The sequence below is a fragment of the Pristiophorus japonicus genome, chromosome 12 (genome assembly GCF_044704955.1).
Source record: "Pristiophorus japonicus isolate sPriJap1 chromosome 12, sPriJap1.hap1, whole genome shotgun sequence".
Lineage (NCBI taxonomy): Eukaryota > Metazoa > Chordata > Chondrichthyes > Pristiophoridae > Pristiophorus > Pristiophorus japonicus.
Window position 1 is genome coordinate 29,352,595 of NC_091988.1, and position 21,741 is coordinate 29,374,335.

At 47.5% G+C, this 21,741-nt stretch overlaps 1 protein-coding gene across 1 annotated transcript in view; it reads left to right on the forward strand.

Annotated features, from left to right (window-relative positions):
- Positions 1 to 21,741, forward strand: part of LOC139277159 (protein FAM3C-like) — a 118,766-nt gene that overhangs the window by 52,950 nt on the left and 44,075 nt on the right. The window contains exon 4 of the mRNA XM_070895237.1: positions 21,401 to 21,512. Within this exon, the coding sequence (XP_070751338.1) occupies positions 21,500 to 21,512 (13 nt within the window). The 5' untranslated portion in view covers positions 21,401 to 21,499. The remainder of the gene's footprint in view (positions 1 to 21,400; positions 21,513 to 21,741) is intronic.

The window sequence follows — 21,741 nt, forward strand, 5'->3', positions numbered from 1 at the left end:
AAAACTGTGTCTGTCCTGTTGAAGTCTGAGCCACAAGGTAAATGCTGGATGCTGGGGGACAAAGGGTACGGTCTCGCCACCTGGCTCTTGACCCCCCCTGTGGAACTCTCAGACAGAAGCTGAGCAACGATATAATAAGATCCATATAGCCACACGTAATATTATCGAAAAGACAATTGGAGTGCTGAAGCAGCGCTTTCGATGCTTGGACCACTCGGGAGACAGGCTGCATTACCACCCTGAGCAGGTTGCTCAGTTCACAGTGGTGTGCTGCATGTTGCATAATTTAGCAATCACGATGGGACAGGAAATGCCACAGGGGACTGCGGGACCACCTGAGGAGAGAATGCAGGAGACGGAGAAGGAAGAAGAGGAACATGAGGGGGAGGAGGCTGAGGAAGAGCTTCCAGATAAACCCATGGCACCAACACCCCCCACCCCTCCCCCCCCCACCCCCCGCCCCCAACATCACAGTGGAGGGCACGCAGAGCGTATGCCACTGCAAAATCGTTACGACAGCAGCTCATAAATGAACGTGTCATGTTTGTAACTACAATGTAACACCACTGTATTACTGTATACACTCAACTGTGATTGGTGAGCGCAGCACATTACAATTTGTTATGAAGCAAGCTAAGTATCTGAAGAAGCAAATCCGTCGAGGTACACTCAGAAATTCTGCTCAATAAATTTATAGTTTAGCTGTGACTTGAAATTAGATTTCTGAAGGTTGAGATAATTTTATGCAGATCTCCAGTCATATACAGAAATTCATTTGTTCAGCCTTCCAGTTGTTTCACATGAATTTATTAAAGCAGAGACTAGATTTATTGCTTTAGATTTCGCACAGTGTTAAATTATAGTCAGTACTTCGAATGTTCACTTTAACTTTTCAGAATATCAAGAACTGCAGTTGGTCATTCATGTGATCAGTAACAATTATAAATGTTGTTGTGAAAATTTATAGATAATTTGGTTAAGTTTCATACTGCAAGGAAAGCATGATATAGTAAATTAAAGCAGATTTTTCATTATCGTTACATTTTATTTGACGGTTTGTATCTGAGGACTCCACTAAAATGTAAATTAGATATAAGCTGAAGGTTAAGTTTCTTATTCTAACCTTGGGCAACATTTAGATTGCTTTCCAGAGAGCTGGCAAGCGGCTTACTCTCACAACAGCCCATTAGAGAAATAGTCGATCATCAGGTCAACTGGGATAAAAAAAAAAGCAAGTACTGATTCTGAACCACGGGTGCATCATGCCAGATGTGAATAGGTTCTCATTGCAAATGAATTTTAGATAGTCTGGCATAGTGGACATTCAGATCACGCTAAGATAGTTGAAAAGGACTATAATACACTATTTGATAAGATCAGGTGGTCTTGGCTCAGTGAAAATCTTTACCGCTATCGTTTTACATTACAGTAGATATGATTGCAGTAAAATTATTTCACAGGTAAACTACCTTAACATAATTCCCTTTGAGGCATTATTAATATTCATAAAACTTCTATTCAGTCCCTTTGATTCAGTTTGACTAAATCCCAGCAAGATAAGTGAAATGAGGATTTGAAATGACATATTGCCCACTGATGGAACTTTGGGGATATATGTCAAGCTTGGATATAAGCTGATTGGAGAATTGGACTGCAGCATTGTAGCTCTAACTCCACCTCCTCAGCTATAGAGATACAAACTCGTATTTGTAGAATTTACTACACTCAGATTAAGAATGTGAATAGGTGCCATTTCGCTTTGGAGTTTTCTACCCAAGCTGAATTCATGAGTGTTAACAAAAGGAAAAGGAGCTACATGCGGCAATCAGGTGCCCCACTGCAGCTCGGCAGTTGTGGAAGGGCGGAAAATTGGGCGGCTCCAATGCTTAGCTGGTCCAGCAGGTCAGGTCTTGGCTTCCGGGGTGGCCTTGCATAGGCTGGCAGCATGCCGGAGGTTTTTGTGGGGTTAGGAGTAAACCTTCTGCCCCACAAAAATGTCTTCAATAGTTTTTCGAGCAGTCTCCAGTCTGTTGTATAGGTAAACTTGTATTTACTCTGTACAGCCACCAGAGGGCTCATCCTCTGGAGTCCAAAGGGATCTCATAATCTCTTGGGAGCACAGGTATTTAAGGAGGCTTCACAGGTTGGAGAGACACTCTGGAGACCTGCAATAAAAGACTACGGTCACACTGTACTTTGAGCTCACAGTGTTCAGTCTGACTCTTTCTCCATACACAACAACTGACGACGAGATACAGATAGCGAACCCAAAGATGCAGAGAACATTGGGTATCCTGGAGAAATTCTCGGAGGGAGATGATTGGGAAACTTTTGTGGAGCGACTCGACCAATACTTCATGGCCAACGAGCTAGATGGGGAAGAGAGCGCTGTCAAACGAAGGGCGATTCTCCTCACCAACGTATGGCCTCATGAAGAATCTGCTCACTCCAGCGAAACCCACAGAGAAATCGTACGATGATTTGTGCACACTGGACCAAGAGCATTTGAACCCGAAGGAAAGTGTTCTGATGGCGAAGTACCAGTTCTAAACCTACAAAAGGTTTGAAGGCCAGAAAGTGGCGAGTTATGTTGCCGAGCTAAGATGCCTTGCAGAAAATTGTAAATTTGAAGGACATTTGGAGCACATCCTCAGAGACTTTTTCGTACTTGGCATTGACCACGAAACTGTCATGTATTACTGTATACACTCAACCTAGATGCACACCTTGACCACAAGGGGTGAACTTGTGGGAGACACTCCTTACCTGATCACACAGGTATAAAAAGGAAGGTCCCACACAGGGTCATGGTCTTTGGAGTCCTGTGAATAAAGAGTTAAGATCACAGAGTGACCTTGTCCCCAGAATGTGCCTCGTGTGGTTTCATACTGTGGAGTAAGGACTTTACATTGGCGACGAGAAACGGGAATTCACGACCCACGAGAATGGCCACCAGTAGCACAGAGGAACGGTACTGTGTTGGGGAAGACTGGGACGATTTTGTCGAGCGGCTTTAGCAAAGCTTCGTTATGAAAGAATGGCTGGGGGATGCAGCGGCCGACAAGCGAAGGGCTCACCTTTTGACCAGCTGCGGACCAAAGACTTACGCGCTCATGAAGGACTTACTAGCACCCGAAAATCCGGCGGACAAAACCTTTGAAGAACTTAACAAATTGATCGGGGAGCACCTCAAACCGGTGAGCAGCATACATATGGCCCGGCACAGATTCTATACCCACCGACGTCGTGAAGGACAGAGCATACCGGACTTCGTAGCGGACCTCCGGCGTTTGGCCAGCCTCTGTAAGTTCACAGACGCCTACAGGGGGGAGATGCTCAGGGACTTCTTTATCGAGGGCATCGGTCATGCGGGAATTTTCTGCAAATTAATTGAGACCAAGGATTTGACCTTAGAAGCGGCAACGTTGATAGCTCAAACTTTCATGGCGGGGGAGGAAAAGACGAAAATAATATACGCGCGGAATTCTGCCTCTAACGCGGCGATGGATCAGGGAGTCAACATCATCAATGCGACTCAGAGCCCCGCAGGCAGGCAGGGACAGTCCGACACTCCCCAGGCAGCAATAGACCCCAGAGTAGGAGTTCAACAGAGACAATGGCAGGCTGAACGGACATTCACGCCATCACAGTGGACGATGCGGCCCGGGATGGGGCCATTGACAACCACTAATAGGGTACTTAAGAACAGTCAAAGGGACAGTCAGCGCGGAATGCCAGGCCATAGTCCCTTTGTTCCCAACAATGGAAACTTTAACTCATGCTGGAGGTGTTGGGGAAAACACTCAGCTAGATCTTGCAGATTTCAATAGTTTGTCTGCAGGAACTGCAATCTCAGTGGCCACTTAGCTCGAATGTGCAGGAAGTCTGCTACCAGACTAATATATGAGACGGATGGACCAGAAGAGGATTCTTTGAGGCAGGATGACTTTTGAGGCAAATCGATGGATGCCGAGGTTCAGCGGGTCCATGTGGCGAATATTCACAGTTCATACACCAAAACTCCACCAATGATGATGAGGGTTTTATTAAATGGTATCCCTGTACGCATGGAGCTGGACACTGGGGCCAGCCAGTCACTCATGGGCATTCAGCAATTTGAGAAGCTATTGTCACTTAAAGCTAGTAGACCCAAATTAGCACGTATTGAGACACAATTACGGACTTACACTAAAGAAATCATTCCGGTGCTAGGCAGTGCAATGTTGGCTGTCACACACAATGGGTTTGTGAATCAGCTGCCACTCTGGATTGTCCTGGGCAATGGTCCCGCACTGTTGGGGAGGAGCTGGTTAGCCGAGATGAACTGGAAATGGGGGAATGTTCACGCAATGTCATCTGTGGAGCGAAGTTCGTGCTCAGAAGTCCTACAGCAATTTGATTCACTATTCCAACCTGGTGTCGGGACTTTCAAAGGCACTAAAGTAGGGATACACATCACCCCGGACGCCAGACCAGTGCACCACAAAGCCAGAGCAGTGCCGTATGTGATGCGGGAAAAGATCGAGAGCGAATTGGACCGGCTATTGAGAGAGGGCATCATCTCGCCTGTTGAATTCAGCGACTGGGTGAGCCCCATCATTCCCATCCTACAAGCGGATGGCTCTGTCAGGATCTGTGGCGACTACAAGGCCACCATCAATCGGGTGTCCCTACAAGATCAATACCCGCTCCCGAGAGCGGAGGACCTCTTCGCCACGCTGGCAGGTGGCAAGCTATTCACCAAGTTGGACCTCACTTCAGCCTACATGACCCAAGAACTGGCCGACGAATCTAAACTACTGACCACCATCACCACGCACAAGGGACTGTTCATTTATAACAGATGCCCATTTGGCATTCGAACAGCGGCCGCGATTTTTCAACGAAACATGGAAAGCCTGCTTAAATCCATTCCTGGAACGATCGTATTCCAGGACGACATTCTCAGCTCGGGTTGAGACACCGAGGAACACCTCCACAACCTGGAGGAGATGCTATGCCGACTGGACCGGGTAGTCCTGCGACTCAAGAAGTCTAAATGTGTGTTCTTAGCTCCTGAGGTTGAGTTTCTGGGCAGGAGGGTTGCTGCAGATGGGATTCGGCCCACCGAATCCAAAACAGAGGCGATTCGACAAGCACCCAGGCCCTGCAACACATTGGAGTTGCGTTCATTCCTGGGACGGCTGAACTATTTCGGGAACTTTCTGCCGAACTTGAGCACATTGTTGGAGCCGCTACATGTGCTCCTGTGTAAGGGTTGCGATTGGTTTTGGGGGGACTGTCAGGAACGGGCTTTTGATCAGGCGCGAAACCTACTTTGTTCAAACAAGTTGTTGACCCTGTACGACCCTTGTAAAAGATTGATTCTGACATGTGATGCATCATCCTATGGGGTTGGGTGCGTGTTGCAGCAGGGCAGTGCTGAGGGTCAACTACAACCCGTGGCTTATGCCTCCAGGTTGCTCTCTCAAGCAGAACGGGGATATGGGATGGTCGAGAAGGAAGTGCTTGCATGTGTCTATGGTGTAAAAAAAATGCATCAGTACCTCTTTGGTAGGAAGTTTGAATTAGAGACGGACCACAAGCCATTAACATCCCTGTTGTCAGACAGCAAGGCTGTCAATGCCAACGCATCAGCTCGCATACAGCGATGGGCTCTCACGCTGGCTGCTTATGACTACTCCATCCGGCACCGGCCCGGCACTGAAAATTGCGCTGACGCGCTCAGCAGGCTTCCACTGGTCACCACTGAGGGGGCAGCGGAGCAAAGCGTCGAGATGGTCATGGCTGTCGATGCCTTTGACAGCGCAGGCTCCCCCATCACAGCCCGCCAGATCAAAATCTGGACAAACAGAGATCCCCTCCTATCCCTGATTAAGAAATGTGTCCTGACTGGGGATTGGGAGCCCGCATACGGTGCATGCCCTGAGGAGGTCAGACCATTTCACAGGCGGATGGATGAGCTCTCTATCCAAGCCGACTGCCTACTATGGGGCAGCCGGCTAGTCATGCCCCAGAAGGGCAGGGAGGCATTCATCAGGGAACTCCACAGCGAGCACCCAGGCATTGTGATGATGAAGGCCATTGCCCGGTCACACGTTTGGTGGCCTGGAATTGATTCAGACTTGGAACACTGTGTTCGCAGGTGCACGACGTGTGCCCAGCTGGGTAATGCCCCCAGGGAGGCCCCGCTCAGCCCGTGTCCCTGGTCCACCAGGCCATGGTCACGCATTCACATTGACTATGCGGGCCCGTTCATGGGAAAAATTTTCCTTATTGTGGTAGATGCCTACTCGAAATGGATCGAGTGCATCATCCTGAATTCAAGCACGTCATCCACCACCGTGGAAAGCCTATGTGCGACCTTTGCAACCCATGGCTTGCCGGACATCCTGGTTAGTGATAATGGCCCGTGTTTCACGAGCTGTGAATTCCGGGAGTTTATGTCGGGCAATGGCATCAACCGCGTCAGGACTGCGCCATTCAAGCCAGCCTCCAATGGTCAGGCGAAATGGGCAGCCCAAATCATTAAACAAGGTATGCTCAGGATTCAAGGACCCTCCCTACAATGCCGCCTATCGCGCCTCCTACTGGCCTATAGATCCCACCCACACTCGCTCACGGGGGTCCCGCCCGCGGAGCTACCCATGAAATGGACACTCAAAACTTGGTTGTCCCTCATCCACCCAGTCCTGACTGACATAGTTGAGGGCAAGCGCAAGTCACAAAACGAGCACCATGACCGAAATTCAAGGGGGAGATGTATGGAAATAAATGATCCTGAATTCGTCCTCAATCACGCCATGGGGCCCAAATGGCTTGAGGGCACTGTAATTGACAAAGAGGGGAACAGGATCATCATGGTAAAACTCAACAATGGCCTGATATGCCGTAAGCATCTGGACCAAGAAAAAAAAGGTTCAGCATCGACACGGAGGAACCTGAAGAAGATCATGAGATGGAGCTCACACTATCGCCAGCGAACATGCAACAAGAGCAATCAGAAGAATGCACAGTCCCTGCGGTCAGCCCGGACAGGCCGGAATCACCACAGGTGACAGACACTCACGTCAGTGTCCAACAACCAGAGCCCCAACTGCGGCGCTCCACGAGGGAGCGTAGACCACCTGAAAGACTAAACCTATAAGACTTTGGGGGGGCAGGGGGAAGGTGATGTCATGTTTGTAACTACAATGTAACATGACTGTATTACTGTATACACTCAACTCAGATGCACACCTTGACCCCAGGGGGTGGACTTGTAGGAGACACTCCTTACCTGATCACACAGGTATATAAAGGGAGGTCCCACGCAGGGTCATCACTTCTGGAGTTCTGTAATAAAGAGTTAAGGTCACTGAGTGGCCTTGTCCCTGGAATGTGCCTCGTGTGGTTTCATGCTGCAGAATAAGGACTTTACAGAACGCTTTGCTTGAATGTGGGGAGCTGCGTTTTGGGACTCTGATGACTGTTACTGCAACAGTTTGACACTGTACAAGAGAGTGATTAAATTCAATTCAAACAGTTATATAAAAATGTTAAATATATATAACAATTGTAAAACTTTGTAAAACTTATAACTTTAACTTTGAAAAACTGTAACAACTTTAACAACTGAAATAAACTTTTAAAAATCAAACTTCAACTCTTTTAAATGAACAATGAACATTTTCCACCACCCTTCGGACTCACACCCCTTTCTTACTCCCACCCTTCCCTTTCCAACTGCCCCTGACCTACTCATGCTGATACCAAGCCGGTGTGCAGCACCGCACCCCGAGTGCTGTTGCTGTTGTTGGGGGTCAGACATTGCAGGCGCAATAAATGGGGCGTCAAGAGAAGCTCGTTGTTGTGTATCTGTAAAGCATGCACTCCCATGTTCCGCCACCAGGGAACTCATCCCCTGAAGTCCCAAGGGATCCCAGCATCCCTTGGGAGCACTGTATATAAGCCGGCTCCTAAGGCCTGTTGCTCACTCTGGAGTGTCTTAATGAAGACTGAGGTCACTGTTACTTTAACCTCCCTGTGTGCAGTCTCATCTGTGTTAGGAACACAATAACTGTCGACGAGAATACGAATCCAACGCAAAGATGCAGCAAACTGTGGGCATCCTGGAGAAGTTCTCGGAGGGTGACGACTGGGAAGCCTATGTTGAACGGCTAGACCAGTACTTTGTAGTCAAGGAGCTGGATGGAGAAGGAAGCACTGCAAAAAGGAGAGCGGTCCTCCTCACGGTCTGCGGGGCACCGACCTACAGCCTCATGAAGAATCTTCTGGCGCCGGTGAAACCCATTGATAAGTCGTATGAGGAGCTGAGTTCGCTGGTTCGGGAGCATCTTAACCCAAGGGAGAGCGTGCTGATGGCGAGGTACCGGTTCTACACGTACCAGCGATCTGAAGGTCAGGAAGTGGCGAGCTACGTCGCCGAGATAAGGTGACTTCCAGGACAATGTGAGTTTGATGGCTACCTGGAGCAAATGCTCAGAGACTTTTTTGTACTGGGAATTGGCCACGAGAGCATCCTACGAAAACTTTTGATTGTAGAGACACCGACCCTCAGATAGCACAGGTGTTTATGTCCACCAGTGATAACACCAAACAAATCTCTCAGCACACAAGTGCTATCAATGTTCATAAATTAACTGGAACTGTGTTTGCGAGCAGAAATGTACAGGGCAGAACCCACGAGTCTGCAACTGCCAGCAGGCCTCAGGTAACCCAGATGACTCAGAATCCCCAACAAAGGATGAACAAAGGCAATTCACACCTTGTTGACATTATGGAGGCTTCCATTCAGCCTATTCATGCCGCTTCAAAGGGTATGTTTTCAAGAGCTGTGAAACAATGGGGCACCTCCAACGAGCTTGCAAACGAGCTGCAAGCTCTGCAAAACCTGCTAACCACCACGTGGCAGAGGAAGATCGGTCCATGGTGGATCAAAGCAATTTCGAGCCTCAGAGAGAGGAGGCAGATGCTGAAGTACACAGGGTGCACACATTTTCGACGAAATGTCCATCGATAATGCTAAACGTAAAATTAAATGGCTTACCCATAGCCATGGAACTGGACACTGGCGCTAGCCAATCCATCATGAGTAAAAAGATGTTTGAGAGACTGTGGTGCAACAAGGCATTCAGACTAGCCCTGAGCCCCATCCACACGAAACTGAGAACGTACACCAAAGGGCTTATCACTGTCCTGGGCAGCGCCATGGTCAAGGTCACCTACGAGGGCACGGTGCACGAACTGCCACTCTGGATTATTCCGGGCGATGGCCCCACACTGCTTGGAAGGAGCTGGCTGGGCAAAATCCGCTGGAACTGGGATGACATCCGATAGCTATCACATATCGATGAGGCCTCATGTACCCAGGTTCTTAACAAATTTCCTTCCTTTTTGAGCCAGGCATTGGAAACTTTTCCGGGGCGAAGGTGCGGATCCACTTGATCCCAGAGGCATGACCCATTCACCACAAAGCGCAAGCGGTACCTCACATGATGAGGGAGAGAGTGGAAATCGAGCTGGACAGGCTGCAATGCGAGGGCATCATCTCTCCAGTGGAATTCAGCGAGTGGGCCAGCCCGATTGTTCCAGTACTCAAAAGTGATGGTACGGTCAGGATTTGCGACAATTATAAAGTAACGATTAATCGTTTCTCGCCACAGGGCCAATACCTGCTACCTAAGGCAGACGACCTATTTGCGACACTGGTAGGAGGCAAGTTGTTCACCAAGCTCAACCTGACTTCGGCCTACATGACGCAGGAGCTGGAGGAGTCTTCGAAGGCCCTCACCTGCATCAACATGCACAAGGGACTATTCATCTACAACAGATGCCCGTTTGGAATTCAGTCGGCTGCAGCGATCTTCCAGAGAAACATGAAGAGTTTACTCAAGTCGGTACCACACATGGTGGTCTTTCAGGACGACATATTGGTCACGAGTCAGGACACCGCCGAGCACCTACAAAACCTGGAGGAGGTCCTCCAGCGACTGGATCGCGATGGGCTGCGGCTGAAGAGGTCGAAATGCGCCTTCATGGCAACAGAAGTAGAGTTTTTGGGGAGAAAGATCGCGGCGAATGCCATTCGGCCCACAGATGCCAAGACAGAGGCTATCAGGAACGCGCCCAGGCCACAGAACGTCACGGAGCTGCGGTCGTTCCTGGGACTCCTCATCTATTTTGGTAACTTCCTACCGGGGTTAAGCACCCTTTTAGAGGCCCTACATGTGTTTTGTTATTGCACAAAGGTGAGAACTGGGTATGAGGAAAAAAACAAGTAATTGCTTTTGAGAAAGCCAGAAACATTTTATGCTCCAACAAGCTGCTTGTATTGTATAACCCGTGTAAAAGACTTGTGCTAGCATGTGACGCGTCGTTGTACGGAGTCGGGTGTGTATTACAACAAGCTAACGTTGCGGGGAAGTTGCAACCTGTCGCCAATGCTTCCAGGAGCTTGTCTAAGGCCGAGAGGGCCTACAGCATGATTGAGAAAGAGGCATTAGCATGTGTGTTCGGGGTAAAGAAAATGCATCAGTACCTGTTCGGTTTCCAGCTCAAATTTGAGACCAGTCACAAGCCCCTCACATCCCTGTTCGCTGAAAACTAGGGGATAAATACTAATGCCTCAGCCCGCATACAAAGGTGGGCACTTGCGCTATCAGCGTATAACTATATCATCCGCCACAGGCCAGGCACGGAGAACTGTGCGGATGCTCTCAGTCGGCTACCATTGCCCACCACGGGGGTGGAAATGGCGCAGCGTGCAAACTTGTTGATGGTGGCACAGCCCGCAGACTTGCTGATGGTCATGGAAGCGTTTGATCAGGACTTGGACCAGCCAAGATCCTCTGCTGTCCCTAGTAAAAAACTGAGTTCTGCATGGGAGCTGGGCCAGCATCCCCGTTGAAATACAAGAGCCAATCAAGCCGTTCCAGCGGCGAAAGGACGAGCTGTCCATTCAGGCAGACTGCCTGTTGTGGGGTAACTGCGTAGTGCTACCGAAAAGGGGCAGGGAGACGTTCATCTCGGATCTCCACAGCACACACCCGGGTATAGTAATGATGAAAGTGATAGCCAGATCCCACGTGTGGTGGCCCGGTATCGACTCTGACTTAGAGTCCTGTGTACGGCAATGTAGCATATGTGCTCAGTTGAGCAACACGCCCAGAGAGGCACCACTAAGTTTGTGGTCCTGGCCCTCCAGACCATGGTTGAGGATCCATGTCGACTATGCAGGCCCGTTACTCGGTAAAATGTTCCTGGTGGTGGTGGATGCTTTTTCAAAATGGATTGAATGTGAAATGTCGGGAAGCACCGCCACCGCCACCATTGAAAGCCTGAGGGCCATGTTTGCCACCCACGGCCTGCCTGACATACTGGTCAGTGACAACGGGCCATGTTTCACCAGTGCCGAATTTAAAGAATTCATGACACGCAATGGGATCAAACTTGTCACCTCGGCCCCGTTTAAACCAGCCTCCAATGGGCAGGCAGAGCGGGCAGTACAAAGCATCAAACAGAGCCTTAAACGAGTCAGAGAAGGCTCACTCCAAACCCGCCTGTCCCGAGTACTGTTCAGCTACCGCACGAGACCCCACTCACTCACAGGGGTGTCCCCGGCTGAGCTACTCATGAAAAGGACACTTAAAACCAGACTCTCGCTGTTTCACCCCAACCTGCATGATCAGGCAGAGAGCAGGCGGCAGCAACAAAATGTAAACGATGGTCACGCCACTGTGTCACGGGAAATTGATCTGAATGACCCTGTATATGTGCTAAACTATGAACATGGTCCCAAGTGGATCGCGGGCACAGTGATAGCTAAAGAAGGGAGTAGGGTGTTTGTAGTCAAACTAGACAATGGACAAATTTGCAGAAAGCACCTGGACCAAACGAGGCTGCGGTTCACAGACTACCCTGAACAACTCACAGCAGACACCACCTTTTTCGAGCCCACAACACTCATCCAAAGGATCAACGACATCACGCCGGACCAGGAAATCGAACCCATCACGTCCAACAGCCCAGCAAGGCCAGGCTCACCTAGCAGTCCTGCAGGGCCAACAACATGCCAGGCCAGCGAGGGCACAGCCAACACACCAGAACAGACATTTGTACCGAGGCGGTCCACCAGGGAAAGAAAGGCTCCCGACCGCCTCACCTTGTAAATAGTTTTCACTTTGACTTTGAGGGAGGAGTGATGTTGTGTATCTGTAAAGCATGCACTCCCATGTTCCGCCACCAGGGAGCTCATCCCCTGAAGTCCCAAGGGACCCCAGCATCTCTTGGGAGCACTGTATATAAACCGGCCCCGAAGGCCTGTTCTTCACTCCGGAGTGTCTTATTCAAGACTGAGGTCACTGTTACTGTAACCTCCCTGTGTGCAGCCTCATCTGTGTTAGGAACACAATAATCGTGATCCGGAAGGAACGGCTTCAGGGCTGGAAGCTGCTGGCAGCTCCCCACACTCAGGTGTTGTCGACCCGATTACTATGGCACGGGGTGATTCCACACCATGTCCCGATCCCGTCGATTGCCGCATGGCATTGACGGAGTCGGCGTTCGCTCCATCACAGTGATCAGATGCGACATATCCTCCGACTGTCGTTCTGATAGAGCCGTGATGTTTGTGGCTATCATAGCCATGGCCTTGAGCAGCTGTCGAGCTATGTTGAAACATAGAAACATAGAAACATAGAAAATAGGTGCAGGAGTAGGCCATTCGGCTCTTCTAGCCTGCACCGCCATTCAATGAGTTCATGGCTGAACATGCAACTTCAGTACCCCATTCCTGCTTTCTCACCATACCCCTTGATCCCCCCAGTAGTAAGGACTTCATCTAACTCCTTTTTGAATATATTTAATGAATTGCCCTCAACAACTTTCTGTGGTAGAGTATTCCACAGGTTCACCACTTTCTGGGTGAAGAAGTTTCTCCTCATCTCGGTCCTAAATGGCTTACCCCTTATCCTTAGACTGTGACCCCTGGTTCTGGACTTCCCCAACATTGGGAACATTCTTCCTGCATCTAACCTGTAAACCCATCAGAATTTTAAACGTTTCGATGAGGTCCCCTCTCATTCTTCTGAACTCCAGTGAATACAAGCCCAGTTGATCCAGTCTTTCTTGATAGGTCAGTCCTGTCATCCTGGGAATCAGTCTGGTGAACCTTTGCTGCACTCCCTCAATAGCAAGAATGTCCTTCCTCAAGTTAGGAGACCAAAACTGTACACAATACTCCAGGTGTGGCCTCACCAAGGCCCTGTACAACTGTTGCAACACCTCCCTGCCCCTGTACTCAAATCCCCTCACTATGAAGGCCAACATGCCATTTGCTTTCTTAACCGCCTGCTGTACCTGCATGCCAACCTTCAATGACTGATGTACCATGACACCCAGGTCTCGTTGCACCTCCCCTTTTCCTAATCTGTCACCATTCAGATAATAGTCTGTCTCTCTGTTTTTACCACCAAAGTGGATAACCTCACATTTATCCACATTATACTTCATCTGCTATGCATTTGCCCACTCACCTAACCTATCCAAGTCGCTCTGCAGCCTCATAGCATCCTCCTCGCAGCTCACACTGCCACCCAACTTAGTGTCATCCGCAAATTTGGAGATACTACATTTAATCCCCTCGTCTAAATCATTAATGTACAGTGTAAACAGCTGGGGCCCCAGCACAGAACCTTGCGATACCCCACTAGTCACTGCCTGCCATTCTGAAAAGTACCCATTTACTCCTACTCTTTGCTTCCTGTCTGCCAACCAGTTCTCAATCCATGTCAGCACACTATCCCCAATCCCATGTGCTTTAACTTTGCACATTAATCTCTTGTGTGGGACCTTGTCGAAAGCCTTCTGAAAGTTCAAATATACCACATCAACTGGTTCTCCCTTGTCCACTCTACTGGAAACATCCTCAAAAAATTCCAGAAGATTTGTCAAGCATGATTTCCCTTTCACAAATCCATGCTGACTTGGACCTATCATGTCACCTCTTTCCAAATGCGCTGCTATGACATCCTTAATAATTGATTCCATCATTTTACCCACTACCGATGTCAGGCTGACCGGTCTATAATTCCCTGTTTTCTCTCTCCCTCCTTTTTTAAAAAGTGGGGTTACATTGGCTACCCTCCACTCGATAGGAACTGATCCAGAGTCAATGGAATGTTGGAAAATGACTGTCAATGCATCCGCTATTTCCAAGGCCACCTCCTTAAGTACTCTGGGATGCAGTCCATCAGGCCCTGCGGATTTATCGGCCTTCAATCCCATCAATTTCCCCAACACAATTTCCCGACTAATAAGGATTTCCCTCAGTTCCTCCTCCTTACTAGACCCTCTGACCCCTTTTATATCCGGAAGGTTGTTTGTGTCCTCCTTAGTGAATACCGAACCAAAGTACTTGTTCAATTGGTCTGCCATTTCTTTGTTCCCCGTTATGACTTCCCCTGATTCTGACTGCAGGGGACCTACGTTTGTCTTTACTAACCTTTTTCTCTTTACATATCTATAGAAACTTTTGCAATCCGTCTTAATGTTCCCTGCAAGCTTCTTCTCGTATTCCATTTTCCCTGTCCTAATCAAACCCTTTGTCCTCCTCTGCTGAGTTCTAAATTTCTCCCAGTCCCCGGGTTCGCTGCTATTTCTGGCCAATTTGTATGCCACTTCCTTGGCTTTAATACTATCCCTGATTTCCCTTGATAGCCACGGTTGAGCCACCTTCCCTTTTTTATTTTTACGCCAGACAGGAATGTACAATTGTTGTAATTCATCCATGCGGTCTCTAAATGTCTGCCATTGCCCATCCACAGTCAACCCCTTAAGTATCATTCGCCAATCTATCCTAGCCAATTCACGCCGCATACCTTCAAAGTTAGCCTTCTTTAAGTTCTGGACCATGGTCTCTGAATTAACTGTTTCATTCTCCATCCTAATGCAGAATTCCACCATATTATGGTCACTCTTCCCCAAGGGGCCTCGCACAACGAGATTGCTAATTAATCCTCTCTCATTACATAACACCCAGTCTAAGATGGCCTCCCCCCTAGTTGGTTCCTCAACATATTGGTCTAGAAAACCATCCCTTATGCACTCCAGGAAATCCTCCTCCACTGTATTGCTTCCAGTTTGGTTAGCCCAATCTATGTGCATGTTAAAGTCACCCATTATAACTGCTGCACCTTTATTGCATGCACCCCTAATTTCCTGTTTGATGCCCTCCCCAACATCACTACTACTGTTTGGAGGTCTGTACACAACTCCCACTAACGTTTTTTGCCCTTTGATGTTCTGCAGCTCTACCCATATAGATTCCACATCATCCAAGCTAATGTCCTTCCTAACTATTGCATTAATCTCCTCTTTAACCAGCAATGCTACCCCACCTCCTTTTCCTTTTATTCTATCCTTCCTGAATGTTGAATACCCCTGGATGTTGAGTTCCCAGCCCTGATCATCCTGGAGCCACGTCTCTGTAATCCCAATCACATCATATCTGTTAACATCTATTTGCACAGTTAATTCCTCCACCTTATTACGGATACTCCTTGCATTAAGACACAAAGCCTTCAGGCTTGTTTTTTTTAACACCCTTTGTCCTTTTTGAATGTTGCTGTACTTTGCCTTGGGTTTCTCTGCCCTCCTTATCTCCTTTCTGTCTTTTGCTTTTGTTTCCTTTTAGTTTCCCTCTGTCTCCCTGCATTGGTTCCCATCCCCCTGCCACATTAGTTTAACTCCTCCCCAACAGCACGAGCAAACACTCCCCCTAGGACATTGGTTCTGGTCCTGCCCAGGTGCAGATCGTCCGGTTTGTACTGGTCCCACCTCCCCCAGAACCGGTTCCAATGCCCCAGGAATTTGAATCCCTCCCTGCTGCACCACTGCTCAAGCCACGTATTCATCTGCACTATCCTGCGATTCCTACTCTGACTAGCACGTGGCACTGGTAGCAATCCCGAGATTATTACTTTTGAGGTCCTACTTTTTAATTTAGCTCCTAGCTCCTTAAATTCGTTTCGTAGGACCTCATCCCTTTTTTTACCTATGTCGTTGGTACCAATGTGCACCACGACAATTGGCTGCTCTCCCTCCCTTTTTAGAATGTCCTACACCCACTCCGAGACATCCTTGACCCTTGCACCAGGGAGGCAACATACCATCCTGGAGTCTTGGTTGCGGCCGCAGAAACGCCTATCTATTCCCCTTACAATTGAATCCCCTAGCAATATCGCTCTCCCACTCTTTTTCCTGCCCTCCTGTGCAACAGAGCCAGCCACGGTGCCATGAACTTGGCTGCTGCTACCCTCCCCTGATGAGTCATCCCCCTCAACAGTACTCAAAGCAGTGTATCTGTTTTGCAGGGGGATGACCATAGGGGACCCCCACACTACCTTCCTTGCACTGCTCTTCCTGCTGGTCTTCCATTCTCTAGCTGGCTGTGGACCCTTTACCTGCGGTAAGACCAACTCACTACATGTGCTACTCACTTCATTCTCAGCATCGTGGATGCTCCAGAGTGAATCCACCCTCAGCTCCAACTCCGCAATGCGGTCCATCAGGAGCTGGAGGCGGATACACTTCGCACACACGTAGTCGTCAGGGCCACTGGAGTCGTCCCTGACTTCCCACATGGTACAGGAGGAGCATAACACGTGACCGAGCTCTCCTGCCTTGACTTAACCCTTAGATAGGCAACAACAATGCTAAAGTTTACTCACTGTTATAGAAGAAAAAAAAGAAAAACTACTCACCAATCACCAGCCAATCACTTACCCCCTTGGCTGTGACGTCACCTTTCTGTTTCTTTCTACTTCTTTTTTGCCTTCTCCCTGTAGCTGCACAAGCCGTGCCTTTTATAGGCCTCACCAACGGACCTCCTCGACGCTGCTCCCGACTGCCGCCGACGCTGGGCCCCGGACTCCCTGCTGTGCCTTTTATAGGCCTCACCAACGGACCTCCTCGACGCTGCTCCCGACTGCCGCCGACGCCGACACTGGCCTGTGTCAGACGCACCATGTCCTGGTACACGCCGATCTGTCGTGCAGCAACTGACCCTTTCTGCACCAACCTCCTTCGCTGCGGCAAAGGTGCTGCAATACTGGGGGTGCCTTGCTGCGCACCGCTTGGTCCCGCAGAATCAGAGGAGGCATGGGGGATTCCCCTGAATATAGAGTTGATGGTGGAGGATGTTTCAGCAGGCCCACATGGAACTGGTGTATCCTGCTCCATCTCCACCCCCACCTTCACCTCCACTGGCTCCAGAATCAGCTGCTCTTCCTCTTTCTCTTTATCATCTGTGGCAGGGGTGAAGTCGGGAGAGGGCTGGGTGATGCCAGGGGTGGAGGCAGTGGGTCTGTCGTCTGGTCTCTCTGCGGAGGTCTGGTCTGAATCCTCCGAGTCTGGAAGTACAAAACAACATTTAAAAGTGTTCGGCACCAGGAGAGGGGTCAGGGTTACATGAGTACAGTGACGTAGTGCAGTCTTACTTAAATGTCCACCACTGCTGCATTACTGCATTACATATCACAGACAGACAATATACATATACATATGCATTGCATTACATCCCCCAATATTGCAGTACATCACATGAGCCGAACATTACAGTGCAATAAACTTACATTACATTACATGAGGCCAAGATTACAGTTACTGTTACATTGCCTGACATGACAGGACAGCAACACAGACCAGGGATTGCATTGAATTGACCATCCTGTGTGGGTGGGTCAGTTCCAACACCGGTGGTGGCACGGTTGCTATCCCCGACCAGCGACAGGGCACAGATCTCAATCTCCGTCAATGGTTTTTGCGCTGGGGGTCTTCCCCCCTCCCCCCCCCCCCCCACCACCCACCATACGCCGCTGATCCACTGCTATTGCAGATGTCTTCTTCTGCAGAAAGTGAAGTAAATTAAAGTAAAAATCTTCAATCCATTTAACATCGCAGACACACAGGTTCACACACACACACACACACATTATTAAAACACTGTGTTGATCCTCTTGTCATTGCCTGAAAGCACAAATACATCACCGTAACCTTGGGATAAATAACATCATCCGTGTGACACGGAACCTACATTTACATGGAACATGGCACATGGGGGGGGGTGCATAAATAAAATCATTACTTACTCTTGCAACCCTCACCAGGTCGTTCAACTTCTTACGTCACCTTTCCCCAGTGCGTACCATTGTACCTGTGGAGGACACAGCCTCCCCGATCTCGTCCCATATTCTGTTGTGCTCCTTTGGGCGGGGGGGGGGGCTTTCCACGACCACCCTTCGTTAAGTCGGTGTATCTCTCTGTGATAATCTCCAGCAGGGCAGGTAACTCCGTCTCATCGAAGGTGGGCTCCCTCAACCTCCCGTCCTTCTCGATGTTCCCATGCTTTCAGCATTTCCATTATATTTATATTTATTATATGAATTTTGATTTATAAACTACATATTATTATTGTTGATCTTGTATAATTATTATTTGTTATTAATATTATTTGACTCTGGAATCTCTGATGAATACAACTGACCCTCGAAGACTTTGCTGCTCCTTCTCACTCTCTCTCCCTCGACTTCAACTTTCTGCGCATGCGCAGGTGACCCCTGACCCCCCGAAATCACAGGGAAAAAGCATCTGTGAAAAAAAGCAAAACAAAAAATTTGCACATGTGCAGTGCAGTGCCGCACTGTCCATCGACAAGAAAGTTGATCTTGATCGACTATAATACTGCATACCGTCCTCTGCACATCGCTCGCATACCGGTCGAAAAACATTTCAGCAAATTAGCGCTCGCCGGTCTCGGCGGTATTCCGACAGTTTTAAATGATGCACTGCCGGAATACCACCGAGAAATGGGCAAACCTTACGTCCTGATGAATTTTGGGCCCCTAGAGTACTGCGTACAGTTTTAATCTCTTTATTTAAGGAGGGATGTACTTGCATTGTAGGCAGTTCAAAGAAGGTTCACTAGGTTGATTACTGAGATGAAAGGGTTGTCTTATGAGGAAAGATTGAGCAGGTTGGGCCTATACTCATTGGAGTTTAGAAGACTGAGAGGTGATCTTATTGAAACATATACGATTCTGAGGGGGTTTGACAGGGTAGATGCAGAGAGGATGTTTCCCCTCGTGGGGGAATCTAGAACTGGGGGCATAGTTTCAAAATAAGGGGTCACCTATTTAATACGGAGATGAGGAGGAATTTCTTCTCTCAGAGGGTCGTGAATCTTTGGAATTCTCTACCCCAGAGTGCTGTGGAGGCTGAGTCATTGAATATATTTAAGACGGAGATAGACAGATTTTTGAAATACAGGGGAGGCAAGGATTATAGGGAACAGGCAGGAAAGTGGAGTTGACACCAAGATCAGATCAGCCATGACCTTATTGAATGGCAGAGCAGGCTCGAGGGGCCAAATGGTCTTCTCCTGCTCCTATTTCTTATAGATGCACAAGCTTGTTTTAAAATGGATATAGCTGCTGTAGAAAGGACCCAGCAGGATAAACAAGAAAGTTGGAGAGGCTATAGAAATTGCTTGAGGAATTGGTTCAGCCATATAATAGCAGCATAAGTCTCCATTCCTCCTGAGACTATTGGTTGTAACAGTTATACTTCATAAAATAAATTTCAGGCCCTGTGCAGGAACTGGAAAAAACCTACCTCTTTGACCAAGCTTTTGGTTAGCTGCCCTAATACTCTGTGCAGCTTGGTGTCAAATGTTGTTTGGTAATCGTTCCTGTGAAGCAGCCTGGGATGCTTTACTATGTTAAAGGCACTATATAAATGCAAGATGTTGTTGTTGAATCCTGCTTGTATAAAAGAAAAGGCATTTCCACGCCAAAAACCTTTCTGTGTTCAAAGATCTAATCAATAACAGAGAAGAGCAACAAGACTGATCCAAACAATAAAAGGGATGAAATATGACGAATTAGAGAAACAAAAGCTTTTCAATCACGAAAAAAGGTGCTCCAGAGGGATCTCCACAAAGTATATCAAATATAAAATGTTACAGATAAGCTAATGCAGATTTTTACCACATACAACAAGAAAGTAGTGGTACAAATGTAAATTAATAGAAAGTAAAAGTAAAGCACATATTAGAAACCTCTTTACTCAAAGAGTGATAAATGTTTGGAGTGATCTATCAGATAAGGTAATAGAGGAAAAACATTCAATATATAATGACATACCATTGTGTCAAAGATGAAGCAATCGTTTTAGCTTAATGAAGGTTCCTTTAAATCAGTCACTCGTCATTCAAGGTGGTATTTTCTGAGGTCCCTCACAATCAGTGGTGTAATATATTTGCTTCATGGGTTCTTTGCTATTAAGAACTAGTTGGTTTATTAGCAAAGGTTTACCAATTACATTACACATTACCAGTTCATCCACCAAACTCACAACCACCTGCCTCATCATGGACCCCCTAAACCTAACTGGCTGGGGTTTTATTGAGTCTTGTGAACATCACGTGAGTGGCTAAGCCACTCACAACTCGACAGCTCAACCAACTTGTGAGCATACTCACAGGTGCATTCTTTACAAGTGGTGCTTCACATGTAGTGGGCAGTGGATTTCCTATGATTTTCTATTTATTAATGTCACTGCACTCATTACTTTCTGATAAGCTCCCTGCTATGTGCAAGGCCCCACCAATGGCAGGAGCCTCAGAAAATTATACTGAAGATGTATTAAAAAAATGAGAGACAATCAGGGTTGTGACCCAAGCTTAACTAAATAGAAATGTTGCAAGCGTTATCAATTGTCTAAAGATCCTGAGACAAACTACTTATATTCTCGAAGGGAGTTGAGACTCACCCTATGAGAAGAATCTCAGATATGTGGACTGCAAAATCTAGAGTAAGAAGGGTAGAAAAGACTCAAAAACAAAACAGCCATAGTGGTCGAACTAATGTACTTGAGACATTAACTTTGATGGGCTGAATGGCCATTTCTTATTCCAAACTTTTATGATCTATAACTGCTTTTAGTTTAGTTTTTCTCTGTTTCTCTTATTAATGACACTAACCACTGCTACTTATTTTTGAGCTGGAAAGATGAGATACCTCAGCCGTTGATGTCTCTCTGCAATCAAATTAGTTACAAATAGAACTCAAATGGTGCCAGCAAGAAAAAAAATCAAGGCATTTGAGGAGAACACTTATTTTTACACAATGAAAACTATAGCAAGATTCCAGTGTTACATGCTTCTGTGCATTTCTGCTACATTTTATGCTGTGCATTTATATTTGCATTTAGATATTGACATCATGTGTATCAAGTGCAATGCTTAATGAATTAAAGATATGACAGAGTAATTGAGTACTCAATGGGTTAAAAAGTTGTACTTGCTTTAAGTACTTTGGTGTTTGTTGATCTGCAATTTCAGGAAGTGCTGCGGTGATGGTCATATACAAGGAAGTAACTGGAACAATTTGAAAATACAGAAAATTATATTTGATCTCCTGCATACTATACTTGCCAAGAGATGAGGCTCACAGGTAGGAATTTCACTTTCAAAGTCTTCAAGTAACTTAGCTATGGTGGCTTTAGTATTCAGATTTTTGTTTGTATACTTCAGTGATGTAAGAATTAATTCTGCTTTAAGAAATATTCACTGAAGATTCATGACTCTGCCTTTAAAAGGGATTTATGGTTGACCGAGAGGTGAGATATACAAATAGTTACAGTTTAGCAATGTGTGTCAGCGAAGAGGCTGTGCCAAAGCAC